Below are 12,538 nucleotides of genomic sequence, written 5' to 3'. Positions count from 1 at the left end.
GCCAATAACCTCGCTATTGACATTCCTTTGTAGAAAGCATCGCAAATACGATACGCTCAAACTTGAAAACATATGATTATAATGTGGAGCTCTTAATTTATGATATTTACTAAAATGCCTAATGAAACGATGAGAAACATTTCACGGCTATTGTCTTGCTAGTTGAGAGAAATGCCATATGGATTGCTTTATGTACAGGGCTATTACAAATGATTGAAGCGATTTCATAAATTCACTGTAGCTCCATTCATTGACATATGGTCACGACACACTACAGATACATAGAAAAACTCATAAAGTTTTGTTCGGCTGAAGCCGCACTTCAGGTTTCTGCCGCCAGAGCGCTCGAGAGCGCAGTGAGACAAAATGGCGACAGGAGCCAAGAAAGTGTATGTCGTGCTTGAAATGCACTCACATCAGTCAGTCATAACAGTGCAACAACACTTCAGGACGAAGTTCAACAAAGATCCACCAACTGCTAACTCCATTCGGCGATGGTATGCGCAGTTTAAAGCTTCTGGATGCCTCTGTAAAGGGAAATCAATGGGTCGGCCTGCAGTGAGCGAAGAAACGGTTGAACGCGTGTGGGCAAGTTTCACGCGTAGCCCGCGGAAGTCGACAAATGAAGCAAGCAGGGAGCTAAACATACCACAGCCGACAGTTTGGAAAATCTTACGGAAAAGGCTAAAGCAGAAGCCTTACCGTTTACAATTGCTACAAGCCCTGACACCCGATGACAAAGTCAAACGCTTTGAATTTTTGGCTCGGTTGCAACAGCTCATGGAAGAGGATGCGTTCAGTGCGAAACTTGTTTTCAGTGATGAAGCAACATTTTTTCTTAATGGTGAAGTGAACAGACACAATGTGCGAATCTGGGCGGTAGAGAATCCTCACGCATTCGTGCAGCAAATTCGCAATTCACCAAAAGTTAACGTGTTTTGTGCAATCTCACGGTTTAAAGTTTATGGCCCCTTTTTCTTCTGTGAAAAAAACGTTACAGGACACGTGTATCTAGACATGGTGGAAAATTGGCTCATGCCACAACTGGAGACCGAAAGCGTCGACTTCATCTTTCAACAGGATGGTGCTCCACCGCACTTCCATCATGATGTTTGGCATTTCTTAAACAGGAGTTTGGAAAAGCGATGGATCGGTCGTGGTGGAGATCATGATCAGCAATTCATGTCATGGCCTCCACACTCTCCCGACTTAACCCCATGCGATTTCTTTCTGTGGGGTTATGTGAAAGATTCAGTGTTTAAACCTCCTCTACCAAGAAACGTGCCAGAACTGCAAGCTCGCATCAACAATGCTTTCGAACTCATTGATGGGGACATTCTGCGCCGAGTGTGAGAGGAACTTGATTATTGGCTTGATGTCTGCCGAATCACTAAAGGGGCATATATCGAACATTTGTGAATGCCTAAAAAAACTTTTTGAGTTTTTGTATGTGTGTGCAAAGCATTGTGAAAATATCTCAAATAATAAAGTTGTAGTAGAGCTTTGAAATCGCTTCAATCGTTTGTAATAACCCTGTATTTATTTACTCATTTTTTTAAATATCTAGTTTCTAGCTGCACTGCAGCATTGGTTAAAATAAAATTTAATAGATGTACTAATATAGTTATTTTATGCCTACAGATCCAGTCAATAATAAATTTATGATCTACTTCCAAGAAAACGAGGGCACATAAATAGACATTTCCCTTCACAGGAATTGCATAAATAATTTTTTTACGATTTGGTAACTTATCCGCTAGCGTAAGTTCTCGTGATGCATCACCCTAGCGTTAAGGTGTGACATAGGTATTAAACATGGCCATTTTTACTGTAATATTTTTTCTGCTTGAGCTTTGTCATGTTTAGATATAAGTTATTGAATTTGCTGCTGCTTGCTTTGCCAATTTCCATTTTTTTGTCATTGCTGTTTGTGTTTATTGTTTTGTGCTGCTGCATTGCCTCGTCCCTTAGTTTAACATCTGAGCTCAGTAGTTTTAAGTTAGCTTAAGAGGGGGTAGACTATATAAGAGAATAAGTTGCGATGAATTGGAAGAAATGCTTGAGAAGTTATACGAAAAAAGTACAGAAAGCAGGTATAGATAGGATTTTCTTGGAAATAAATGATGAGGTAAGATACTGGAAAATAAATAATGAGGTAAGAAATATGTGAACATACAAATACAGAAAGCATGCTTGGATAGGATTTTTTTTGGCGGAAATAAATGTTGAAATAAGACGAAAGATCTGTGGAATGAAGTTTTGGGTTGGACTGCAGTACCAAATGTTACACTGAAAACGAACCCTGTCCTGTATTTTTGTGTTATTACACTATGTGAATTTGTGTTTTTTCTGTCTGTATGTGTTTAGCTAATAAGATTTATGTTGTAGAATTTTTCTGATAATATGTTATTTACCTTGTAAAGATGCTTAGACATTATTTATTCAGTTTTATTTTAATGCTCATGTGTGAAGTTGATGTTTCAAAAGTTATTCTGATCTTTTATGTATTTACTTATGTCATAATTCCTGTAACACTGATGTATATGTTAGTTCGATTCTTTTGTAAAGCCTGTATTACTACAAATGTTATCTGTATTATTATGTTTTTAATGATGTATTTTATACCTTTGTTATTGTATTCTTATGCTATAAAATTGTAATTGACACCAGTTCATCAAATTAAGTTACTTGTAAGTTACATTTCACTGCACATGTTTCTGTTGGTCATAGTATATGGACAACATGTGAGAAGTAGGGACTGATAGTGTTTGCACGCGTGTTAATAATTCAGCAAGGGACTGGATAACAGTATTGCTGGTTCTAAGGACATTTAAAAAAAATTGTAAGTGCACAAGTGGTGGTTCATGGACTTGCTATATTGTCCACAAGACTCTTCTATGGTGATTGTTCACCTGCACAGTCGCAACGGATGGCTGCTAGCCATCTCTACAAGGACTACAGTGGCTCTACACCTTTGATGACTCACCAACACCATTATCTCTGCAAGGACTACTTTAGGTCTACACCTTTGATGACTCACCAACAGCATTATTTCTACAAGGACTGCAGTGGGTCTGCCTCTCTGGTGGCCCACCAATACTGTAATCTCTAACAAGACTACAGTGGTCTGTTCTGTGATGACCTACCTACCAATATTCTTCAAAACTTCGACTGACTCTGCGGTGGGTTTGCTCTGTTGTGGCCCATTACCTGTCAGCATGTCAAGAGCCAGCACTGTCTTTCCGTTGGAAGGACAACACTACTTCTTCAAGACTGCATGGAAATCCACTACTTCCATGTGCATTGTCTTTTACTGCTCAGACTTTGAGAAAACAAACGGCAGTTTTACTGTGATGAATGATCAGGATTGTCTTTATGGACTGTGAGAAAATTTTAGCTTTTGACCAACATTGTATTAATAAGTGTGTGCATTTGATATCTTTCTTACTGTAATTATGAAAAAAAATTTCAAATCTGTATTGGCCAGTGCCCAAAACAATTTGTAAATTTTTTTGTGGGGAGCATGGGGGCTATGTAAGTAGGCTGTTTAGGTTTTCTTATTGGTAACGCCACGTAGCGCTCTGTATGAAAATCACTGGCTGTGCTGTGTGGAGTCTGTGGCTAGTTTGCATTGTTGTCTGCCATTGTAGTGTTGGGCAGCTGGATGTTAACAGCGCGTAGCGTTGCGCAGTTGGAGGTGAGCCGCCAGCAGTGGTGGATGTGGGGAGAGAGATGGCGGAGTTTTGAAATTTGTAAGACTGGATGTCATGAACTGCTATATACATTATGACTTTTGAACACTATTGTGGTAAATACATTGTTTGTTCTCTATCAAAATCTTTCATTTGCTAACTATGCCTATCAGTAGTTAGTGCCTTCAGTAGTTAGAATCTTTTATTTAGCTGGCAGTAGTGGGGCTCGCTGTATTGCAGTAGTTCGAGTAACGGAGATTTTTGTGAGGTAAGTGATTTGTGAAAGGTATAGGTTAATGTTAGTCAGGGCCAATCTTTTGTAGGGATTATTGAAAGTCAGATTGCATTGCGCTAAAAAATATTGTGTGTCAGCTTAAGCACAGTCATGTATAATTTTTCTAAGGGGACGTTTCACACTGTGTCCCAGATGGCGCTATGGTTAACGCACCTGCCTAGTAAGCAGGAGATCCCGGGTTCGAATCCTGACCCAGTACACATTTTAACTCGTCACCTCCGATTCTGCGTCATGTCCCGATGCAGTTGACAGCAGTGATCCCTTCCGTTACCTTTCCTATCTCCCCTATTCCACCTTCAATTTACATGTAAGGGATCAAGCAGTGTTAGGTGGGAATAAAACTTGAAGATATACCGCATTCAGTGTTGTATCATACATTTTTGTACATTATTTACCCTTTTCAAGATTGGAGATTACTTTTGTATAACGAATTTACAAACGCCCTTTACATGAGTGAGTTCGGCGCCGGCCGTTGTGGCCATGCGGTTCTAGGTGCTTCAGTCTGGAACCATGTTACTGCTACGGTCGCAGGTTCGAATCGTGCCTCGGGCATGGATGTGTGTGATGTCCTTAGGTTAGTTAGGTTTAAGTAGTTCTAAGTTCTAGTGGACTGATGACCAAGGATGTTAAGTCCCATAGTGCTCAGAGCCATTTGAGCCATTTTTGAGTGAGTTCGTCTCTATGTACCTTAAGTGTGGATGCTCCATGTCTTGTAAACCCCTGTGGGACTCAGTGAACGCTACGAGCAGTGGACCTAATGGATGGGGGGTGGGGGGGAGGGAGACGCTGCTTGGCGTATGACAGGTTGAGAATTTGGGTCAGACAGAACTTGTGTACAGATGGGTCAAGGTGGTTAAGGCAACCTTTCTAGAGAAGCAGAGCATATGGGTTCGAGTCCCGGTTCGACACAGGTCTCTGACCTTCGCCATTGATTTATTTCAATGCCTGCAGTTGGCTGAAATCCTGGTATCTCGTAATACAGTTTCTTAACGGCTGCTGTATCACTAGCGGGGACAGGTCTGTCGGACATGTCCGGAACAATAGGCACTACATATTAGTATTTTTGTAACACTCAATCAGTGACTGGAAACTAATGTGATACCTGTAATCAGAGCTCCTGAAGGAGAATCGACAGCGTTTAAAATCCATTATGCAGCAATAAATATTTAGTAGCCAGAGGCTGTTTTTGGTTGGTTGGATGTTTTTTCGGTTTGGGGAGGGGACCAAACAGCGAGTTTATCGGTCTCGTCGGACTGGGGAAGGATTGGGAATGAAGTCGGCCATGGCCTTTCAAAAGAACGATCCCGGTATCCGCCTGAAGCGATGTAGGGAAATCACGGAGAACCTAAATCAGGCCGGCTGCTGTGGCCGAGCGGTTCTAGGCACTTCAGTCCGGAACCGCGCTGCTGCTATGGTCGCAGGTTCGAATCCTGCCTCGGGCATGGGTGTGTGTGATGTCGTTAGGTTTTAGTAGTCTAAGTCTAGGGGACTGATGACCTCAGGTGTTAAGTCCCATAGTGCTTAGAGCCATTTGAACCTAAATCAGGCTGGCCGGTCGTGGGTATGATTCCTCGTCCTCCCGAATGCGAGTCCAGTGTGCTAACCACTGCCGCCTCGCTCGGTGAGGCTGTTTTTATTCGGCTTTGGAGTATCAACTAGAGTCCTGTTCGTAAACATTCCAATCATATAAACAGACTACCGCATGGATATCAACACCATCTGTGTGCCAGATCGAAAGCGGTTTGCCGTTGGGTGCTGTTTTAGCTAGTTGTTCGCACTGTTTTGTTTGCCACTGATCGGTCTAATAAGAGGAAACGTACGTCTGTTTCTGCCGATGGGGAACGCTGGCAGGCATAGAACAATTACAGCTTTTCCAGAATGAATTTTCACTCCCTAGCGGACTGTGCGCTGAGTTCAAACTGTCTGGTAGATTAGATATGTGTGCTGCGCCAGGACCCTAACCTGTGACCTGTTTCTTTCGCGGGCAGTTGCTCTGTCGACTGAGCTATCAACGCACGAATCGCTTCCGGCCCTCACAGCTTTACTTCCGATTATATTTCTTCTCTGAGGATCGCGGGTCACGTCTCGTACTTGGATAGCTCAGTGCGTAGATCACTTGCCCGCGAAACGCATAACCCCAGCCAAATGGTTCAAATGGCTCTGAGCACTATGGGACTCAACTGCTGAGGTCATTAGTCCCCTAGAACTTAGAACTAGTTAAACCTAACTAACCTAAGGACTCACAAACATCCATGCTCGAGGCAGGATTCGAACCTGCGACCGTAGCGGTCTTGCGGTTCCAGACTGCAGCGCCTTTAACCGCACGGCCACTTCGGCCGGCTAACCCCAGCCCTCCACACATTAATTTGTCAACGAGTATGAAATCAGCGCAAGTTACAATACAGAGTGAAAATTTATTCCGCGAACAATCATCTAAGCTGTGACCAAGTCATTTCTCCAGCGTACCCTTTCTCCAGGAGAGGTACACTCTCAAGGCATGCAGAAGAACTGTGAAGCCTGGAAGGCAGGAGGAGAGGCGGAAGTAGAACTGTTACCGGTCGGGGGAAGGGGGGGGGGGAGAGGGTGTTCGTGAGTCGCGCTTGGTCAGCTTGATCAGTACAGCTCTCGCCCTCGAAAGGCACAGGTCACAGGTTCGGGTCCCTGTTCCACACACAGTTTTAATGTGCGAGAAAGTGTCAGCTACAGATAACAGAAATATTCAAATTAAAAAAACTATTGAAATCTTCTAAAAAACTTCTGCTAGATGCATCAGCTGCTAATAGCTCCTTTATTATAGGGTCATACACGACCGGTTTCGCCATGATTTAATCGCGCCCTCTGGTATAAAAACTATGGCAAAATATAATCAGAATTAGGAAGTATAATAATGGGGAAAAATAAGGCAATTAAATCAGAAAAACGGAGGAAAAAATACTCACATGAAACTTCCTGACAGATTAAAACTGTGTGCTGGACCGACATTCGTACTCGACACCTGTGCCTTTCGCCGACAAGTTCTCTACCGACTGAGCTACCCAAGCATGACGCACGACCTGTCGTCACAGTTTCACTTCCACACGTACCTCGTCGTAAAGCTTCCAAACTTCACAGAAGTTCTCCTGCAGACCTTGCAAGACTAGCACTCCTGACAGAAAGGATAATGGAAGCTAGGCGACGAGGTACTGGCGGAAGAAAAGCTGTGAGGACAGGTCGTGAATCGTGCTTGGGTAGCTTAGTCGGTAGAACACATCAGCGCACACTACGGCGCAGAGTGAAAATTTCATTCCAAACTCTCACTGGCCTAACTCAACAACGGGTTAGACACTGAAGAACCAGAGAAACTGGTACACTTGCCTGATATCGTGTAGGGTCGCCGCGAGCACGCAGAAGTGCCGCAACATGACGTGGCATTAATGTCTGAAGTATTGCTGCAGGGAATTGACACCATGAATCCTGCAGGGCTGTCCGTAAATCCGCAAGAGTACGAAGGAGTGGAGATCTCGTCTGAACAGCACGTTCCAAGGCATACCAGATATGCACTATAATATTCATATCTGGGGAGTCTGGTGGCCAGCGGAAGTGTTTAAACCCAAAAGAGTATTCATGGAGCCACTCTGTAGTTATTATGGATGTGTGGGGTGTCGCATTGTCCTCCTGGAATTGCCCAAGTCTGTCGAAATGCACAATGGACATGAGTGGGTGCAGGCGATGAGACAGGATGCTGCGTGTCATCTGTCAGAGTTCGTATCTAGACGTATCAGCAGTCCCATATCACCCGAACTGCACACGCCCCACACCATTACGGAGCCTCCACCTGCTGACATGCAGGGTCCATGGATTCATAGGGTTGTCCCCATACCCGTACACATCCATCCGCTCGATACAATTTGAAACGAGACTCGTTCGACCAGGCAACATGTTTGCAATCAACAGTCCAATTTAGGTGTTGACGGGCCCAGGCGAGGTGTAAAGCTTTGAGTCGTGCAGTCATCAAGGGTGGACGGGTGGACCTTCGCCTCCGAAAGCCCATATCAATGATGTTTCGTTGAATGGTTTGCACACTCACACTTGTTGATGACCCAGCGTTGAAATCTGCAGCAATTTGCGGAAGGGTTGCACTTCTGTCACGCTGAAAGATTCTCTTCATTCGTCGTTGGTCCCGTTCTTGCAGGAGCTTCCTCCGGCCGCAGCGATGACGGAGATTTAATGTTTTACCGGATTCCTGATATTCACGGTACACTAGTGAAATGGTCGTACAGGAAAATTCCTACATCATCGTCCCCCTCTGAGATACTGTGTCCCATCTCTCGTGCGCCGACTATAACACCACGTTCAAACTCACTTAAATCTTGATAACCTGCCATTGTTGCAGCAGCAACCAATCTAACAACTGCGCCAGACACTTGTTGTGCTATATAGGCGGTGCCGACGGCAGCGCCGTATTCTGGCTGTTTACTTATCTCTGTATTTGAATACGCATGCCAATACCAGTTTCTTTGACTTTTCAGTGTGAGACAAACGGTCTCCCAACGTTTGGATGGGATTCGAATTGTCAGAGCCGCTTAAATTGGATGGTTACAAAATGAAACATCCAAAATTTCGGTGGGTAGCAAGTACGTGAGCACTGTGAGTCGCGGGCTGTGATCTACAAAGAAGTCCGAATAAAGGCCCCGGAATAAAACTATACGGAATGAACATACGTTGGATAGAAAAATATGAAGACTCTGCAGTGACGAAAAATCAACATATGACCGCAAAAGGCACTTGGTGGGGACGTGACTTTGCGTGAAGCAGGAAGGCCGGGCCACCAAACAGCCCACTTCACGTGGTGTTATCGAAACTACCAGAGCGTGGCATCTTCCCTAGAGAGGTGGCCAACAATAAGTGTGTTTCAAAATGGTTCAAATGGCTGTGAGCACTATGGGACTTAACATCTGAGGTCATCAGTCCCATAGAACTTAGAACTGCTTAAACCTAACCAACCTAAGGGCATCACACACATCCATGCCCGAGGCAGGATTCAAACCTGCGACCGTTTCGCGCGGTTCCAGACTGAAGCGCCTAGAACCGCTCGGCCACAGCGGCCGGCTAAGAAATGTGGGAATATGCTGCTAGAGGGTGCAAAGATGGAGACAAAAGAATCACGATTACGTACCCACAGAAGGCTGCAGACCGTTAAAAAATAAATTAAGGAAGAGAAAGACGGTGAGTGGTATAACAGTATGTAGAGGGAAATTACAGGGCTCGCGCTAAGAGCTGCTAAGATAAAATTAAAAGTACAATATAAAAACTTCCTGTCATCAAATATTAGGTCACCTAATATAAAAAGATTACCCGGGTGACCTACAAAAATGATTAAAATTGCAACAAAACCCATCCCCTATCCAAAACACGTTCATTCCAAACAGTTTTCTTCCGGGATTTTATTTGAACTCCTTTTTAGATCCGTAACCCCGTCTCCAGTAATCATGTACACGGTTACCCACTGGAATTTTGGATGTCCTCCTCTAGCATTACTTTTCCTCAACAGTAGTTGTCGATACCAGTATTATTTTTCGAATTTTGGACAGGTCAGTATTACCTCAGCTCCTTTCCTGAAAATTTTCGTATAATTTTATACACAATATGTTCTATTTCAACCTAAAATTTAAGAAAAAGGATTACTTTTTTTTCGGTATTACACTCTGAAGTACAGTCAAAATCATTTTTAGAAACATTTGAAATTGCGAATTATTTGGCACACTTAAGATTTCTATTATTAATTAAGCAATATAGTACTGTTTACTATGTTTATTTATGGATTCGTTTATGAAATAATAATCGAACTTAACAGAATTCATTTGTCAAGAAAAATTGTAAACCCTTATTTCCGCTGAGTGAACAGTACTAAGCATGACTTTGATGTGATCGGAAGTATTTTTGTATTTTGGGCGAATAACGTAATTTCGGCTTTGTTAATGTGAAAATTCAAAAGACTGGGTGATAGACTAAAACGTGACAAAATATTTTAACGTAACAACAAAAATTCTGCAACAACAGTCTTCAAATTTATTTACATCGATTACCGGCCGCTGTGGCAGAGCAGTTCTAGGCGATTCAGTCCGGAATTACGCGACTACTACAGTCGCAGGTTCGAATCCTGCCTCGGGCATGGATGTGTGTGATGTCCTTAGGTTAGTTAGGCTTAAGTAGTTCTAAGTCTAGGACACTCATGACCTCAGATGTTAAGTCCCATAGTGAGTAGAACCATTTCCACCATTTTTTATTTAGATCAATTCAACCATGACGACCTAAAATGTGATAATTTCAGCTTCAAGAATCAGACCCCTAGACAAAAAGAACTGGAGCCATCTCTGACCGAAAATCTATGTAAACTAGAAAGTTTGTTATAATCTTCACTCCTCTCAAATTTTTCATAAAAGGCTTTGCTTATTGTGGGCAATAACAGAAATTTGGAATGAGAGGGGAGATCACGAACACCATCCAAACGTTAGGAGACCGTGCATCTTCAATGAATCATAGTTAAATTAGTTATGTGAGCATTTGCTCCCCTGTTTTTCTGCTTTAATTGCATTATTTTTTTTGCATTATTATACTTTCTAATTCTCATTATATTTTTCATAAATGTACACACCTGAGGATACGATTAAATCATCAGGAAACGAGTCGTGTATGATTGTATAAATAAAGGAACTATTAACAGCTAATGCGGCTACTAGCAGCTTTTTAGAAGATTTAAGTTTCTAAAAATTAAAAAAAAATGTATTATGTGTCTAAACTATGGACGCCCAACCGTAAAATCATATTTATGTTCCCTTTACAAACACTTAGTTACCTGGGTGTAGTTTGTGCCAGTGGCGCTCGCTGTCTCCAGTCTAATCCTGTGCAACTTTTCGCTTGCGACACTCTGCAATTCCGGCCGAAAACGGAATTCTTGTCGCAAAAATTCCAAGGAGGGTGCGAGATACTCTGGTAGAATCATGTACTTCCTGAAAAAACACAGCATAAGAAGATTCGTATTAGTAGTAGCATACATCTTTCATAAAACGACCGATAACAAAATGCAGCGTAATTACAAGTGAGTCATCAGATTTTGGCGTCTTATAGCTTCGAGTATATAATGCCCACCTATTTGTACTAACAAGCAATCGAAAGAGAATATTTTAATGTTTTGACATCTCATAGTTTCAAATATACAGGGTGGTCCACTGATAGTGACCAGGCCAAATATCTCATGAAACGAAAAAACTACAAAGAACGAAAGTCGTCTAGCTTGAAGGGGGAAACCAGATGGCGCTATGGTTGGCCCGCTAGGTGTTTCTGCCATAGGTCAAACGGATATCAACTGCGTAATTTAAAATAGGAATCCATATTTTTATTACATTTTCGTGTGGTATGTAAAGAAATACGAATGTTTTAGTTGGACCACTTTTTTCGCTTTGTGATAGATGGCACAAACGTGTAAGTACGTGGTATCACGTAACATTCCGATTCCGCCAGTGCGGAAGGTATTTGTTTCTTGATACATTACCCGTGTTAAAATGGACCGTTTACCAATTGCGGAAAAGGTCAACATCGTGTTGATGTATGGCTATTGTGATCAAAATGCCCAACGGACGTGTGCTATGTATGCTGCTCGGTATCCTGGACGATATCATCCAAGTGTCCGGACCGTTCGCCGGATAGTTACGTTAGTTAAGGAAACAGAAAGTGTTCAGCCACATGTGAAACGTCAACCACGACCTGCAACAAATGATGATGCCCAAGTAGGTGTTTTAGTTGCTGTCGCGGTTAATCCGCACATCAGTAGCAGACAAATTGCGCGAGAATCGGGAATCTCAAAAACGTCGGTGTTGAGAATGCTACATCATATTGATTGCACCCGTATCATATTTCTATGCACCAGGAATTGCATGGCGACGACTTTGAACGTCGTGTACAGTTCTGCCACTGGGCACAAGAGAAATTACGGGACGATGACAGATTTATTGCGCGCGTTCTGTTTAGCGACGAAGCGTCATTCACCAACAGCGGTAACGTAAACTGGCATAATATGCACTATTGGGCAACGGAAAATCCACGATGGCTGCGACAAGTGGAACATCAGCGACCTTGGCGGGTTAATGTATGGTGCGGCATTATGGGAGGAAGGCTAATTGGCCCCCATTTTATCGATGGCAATCTAAATGGTGCAATGTATGCTGCATGACAGAATGGCGATGTACTTCCAACATGATGGATGTCCGGTACATAGCTCGCGTGCGGTTGAAGCGGTATTGAATAGCATATTTCATGACAAGTGGATTGGCCGTCGAAGCACCATACCATGGCCCGCACGTTCAACGGATCTGACGTCCCCGAATGTCTTTCTGTTGGGGCAGTTGAAGGATATTTGCCATCGTGATCCACCGACAACGCCTGACAACATGCGTCAGCGCATTGTCAATGCATGTGCGAACATTACGGAAGGCGAACTACTCGTTGTTGAGAGGAATGTCGTTACACATATTGCCAAATGTATTGAGGTTGACGGACATCATTTTGAGCATTT

The 12,538-nt window shown here is 43.0% G+C and overlaps 1 protein-coding gene across 1 annotated transcript in view; it reads right to left on the bottom strand.

Moving 5' to 3' along the window:
• Positions 1-12,538, bottom strand: part of LOC124606474 (galactoside alpha-(1,2)-fucosyltransferase 2-like) — a 104,560-nt gene that overhangs the window by 76,558 nt on the left and 15,464 nt on the right. Inside the window, exon 4 of the mRNA XM_047138456.1 lies at positions 10,823-10,976. Coding sequence (XP_046994412.1) covers positions 10,823-10,976 — 154 coding nt within the window. The remainder of the gene's footprint in view (positions 1-10,822; positions 10,977-12,538) is intronic.

This window comes from Schistocerca americana, chromosome 3, assembly GCF_021461395.2.
Source record: "Schistocerca americana isolate TAMUIC-IGC-003095 chromosome 3, iqSchAmer2.1, whole genome shotgun sequence".
NCBI classification, from domain to species: Eukaryota; Metazoa; Arthropoda; class Insecta; order Orthoptera; family Acrididae; genus Schistocerca; species Schistocerca americana.
Note: the sequence above shows the minus strand (reverse complement) of the source record. Positions and strands in the feature narration are given on the sequence as shown.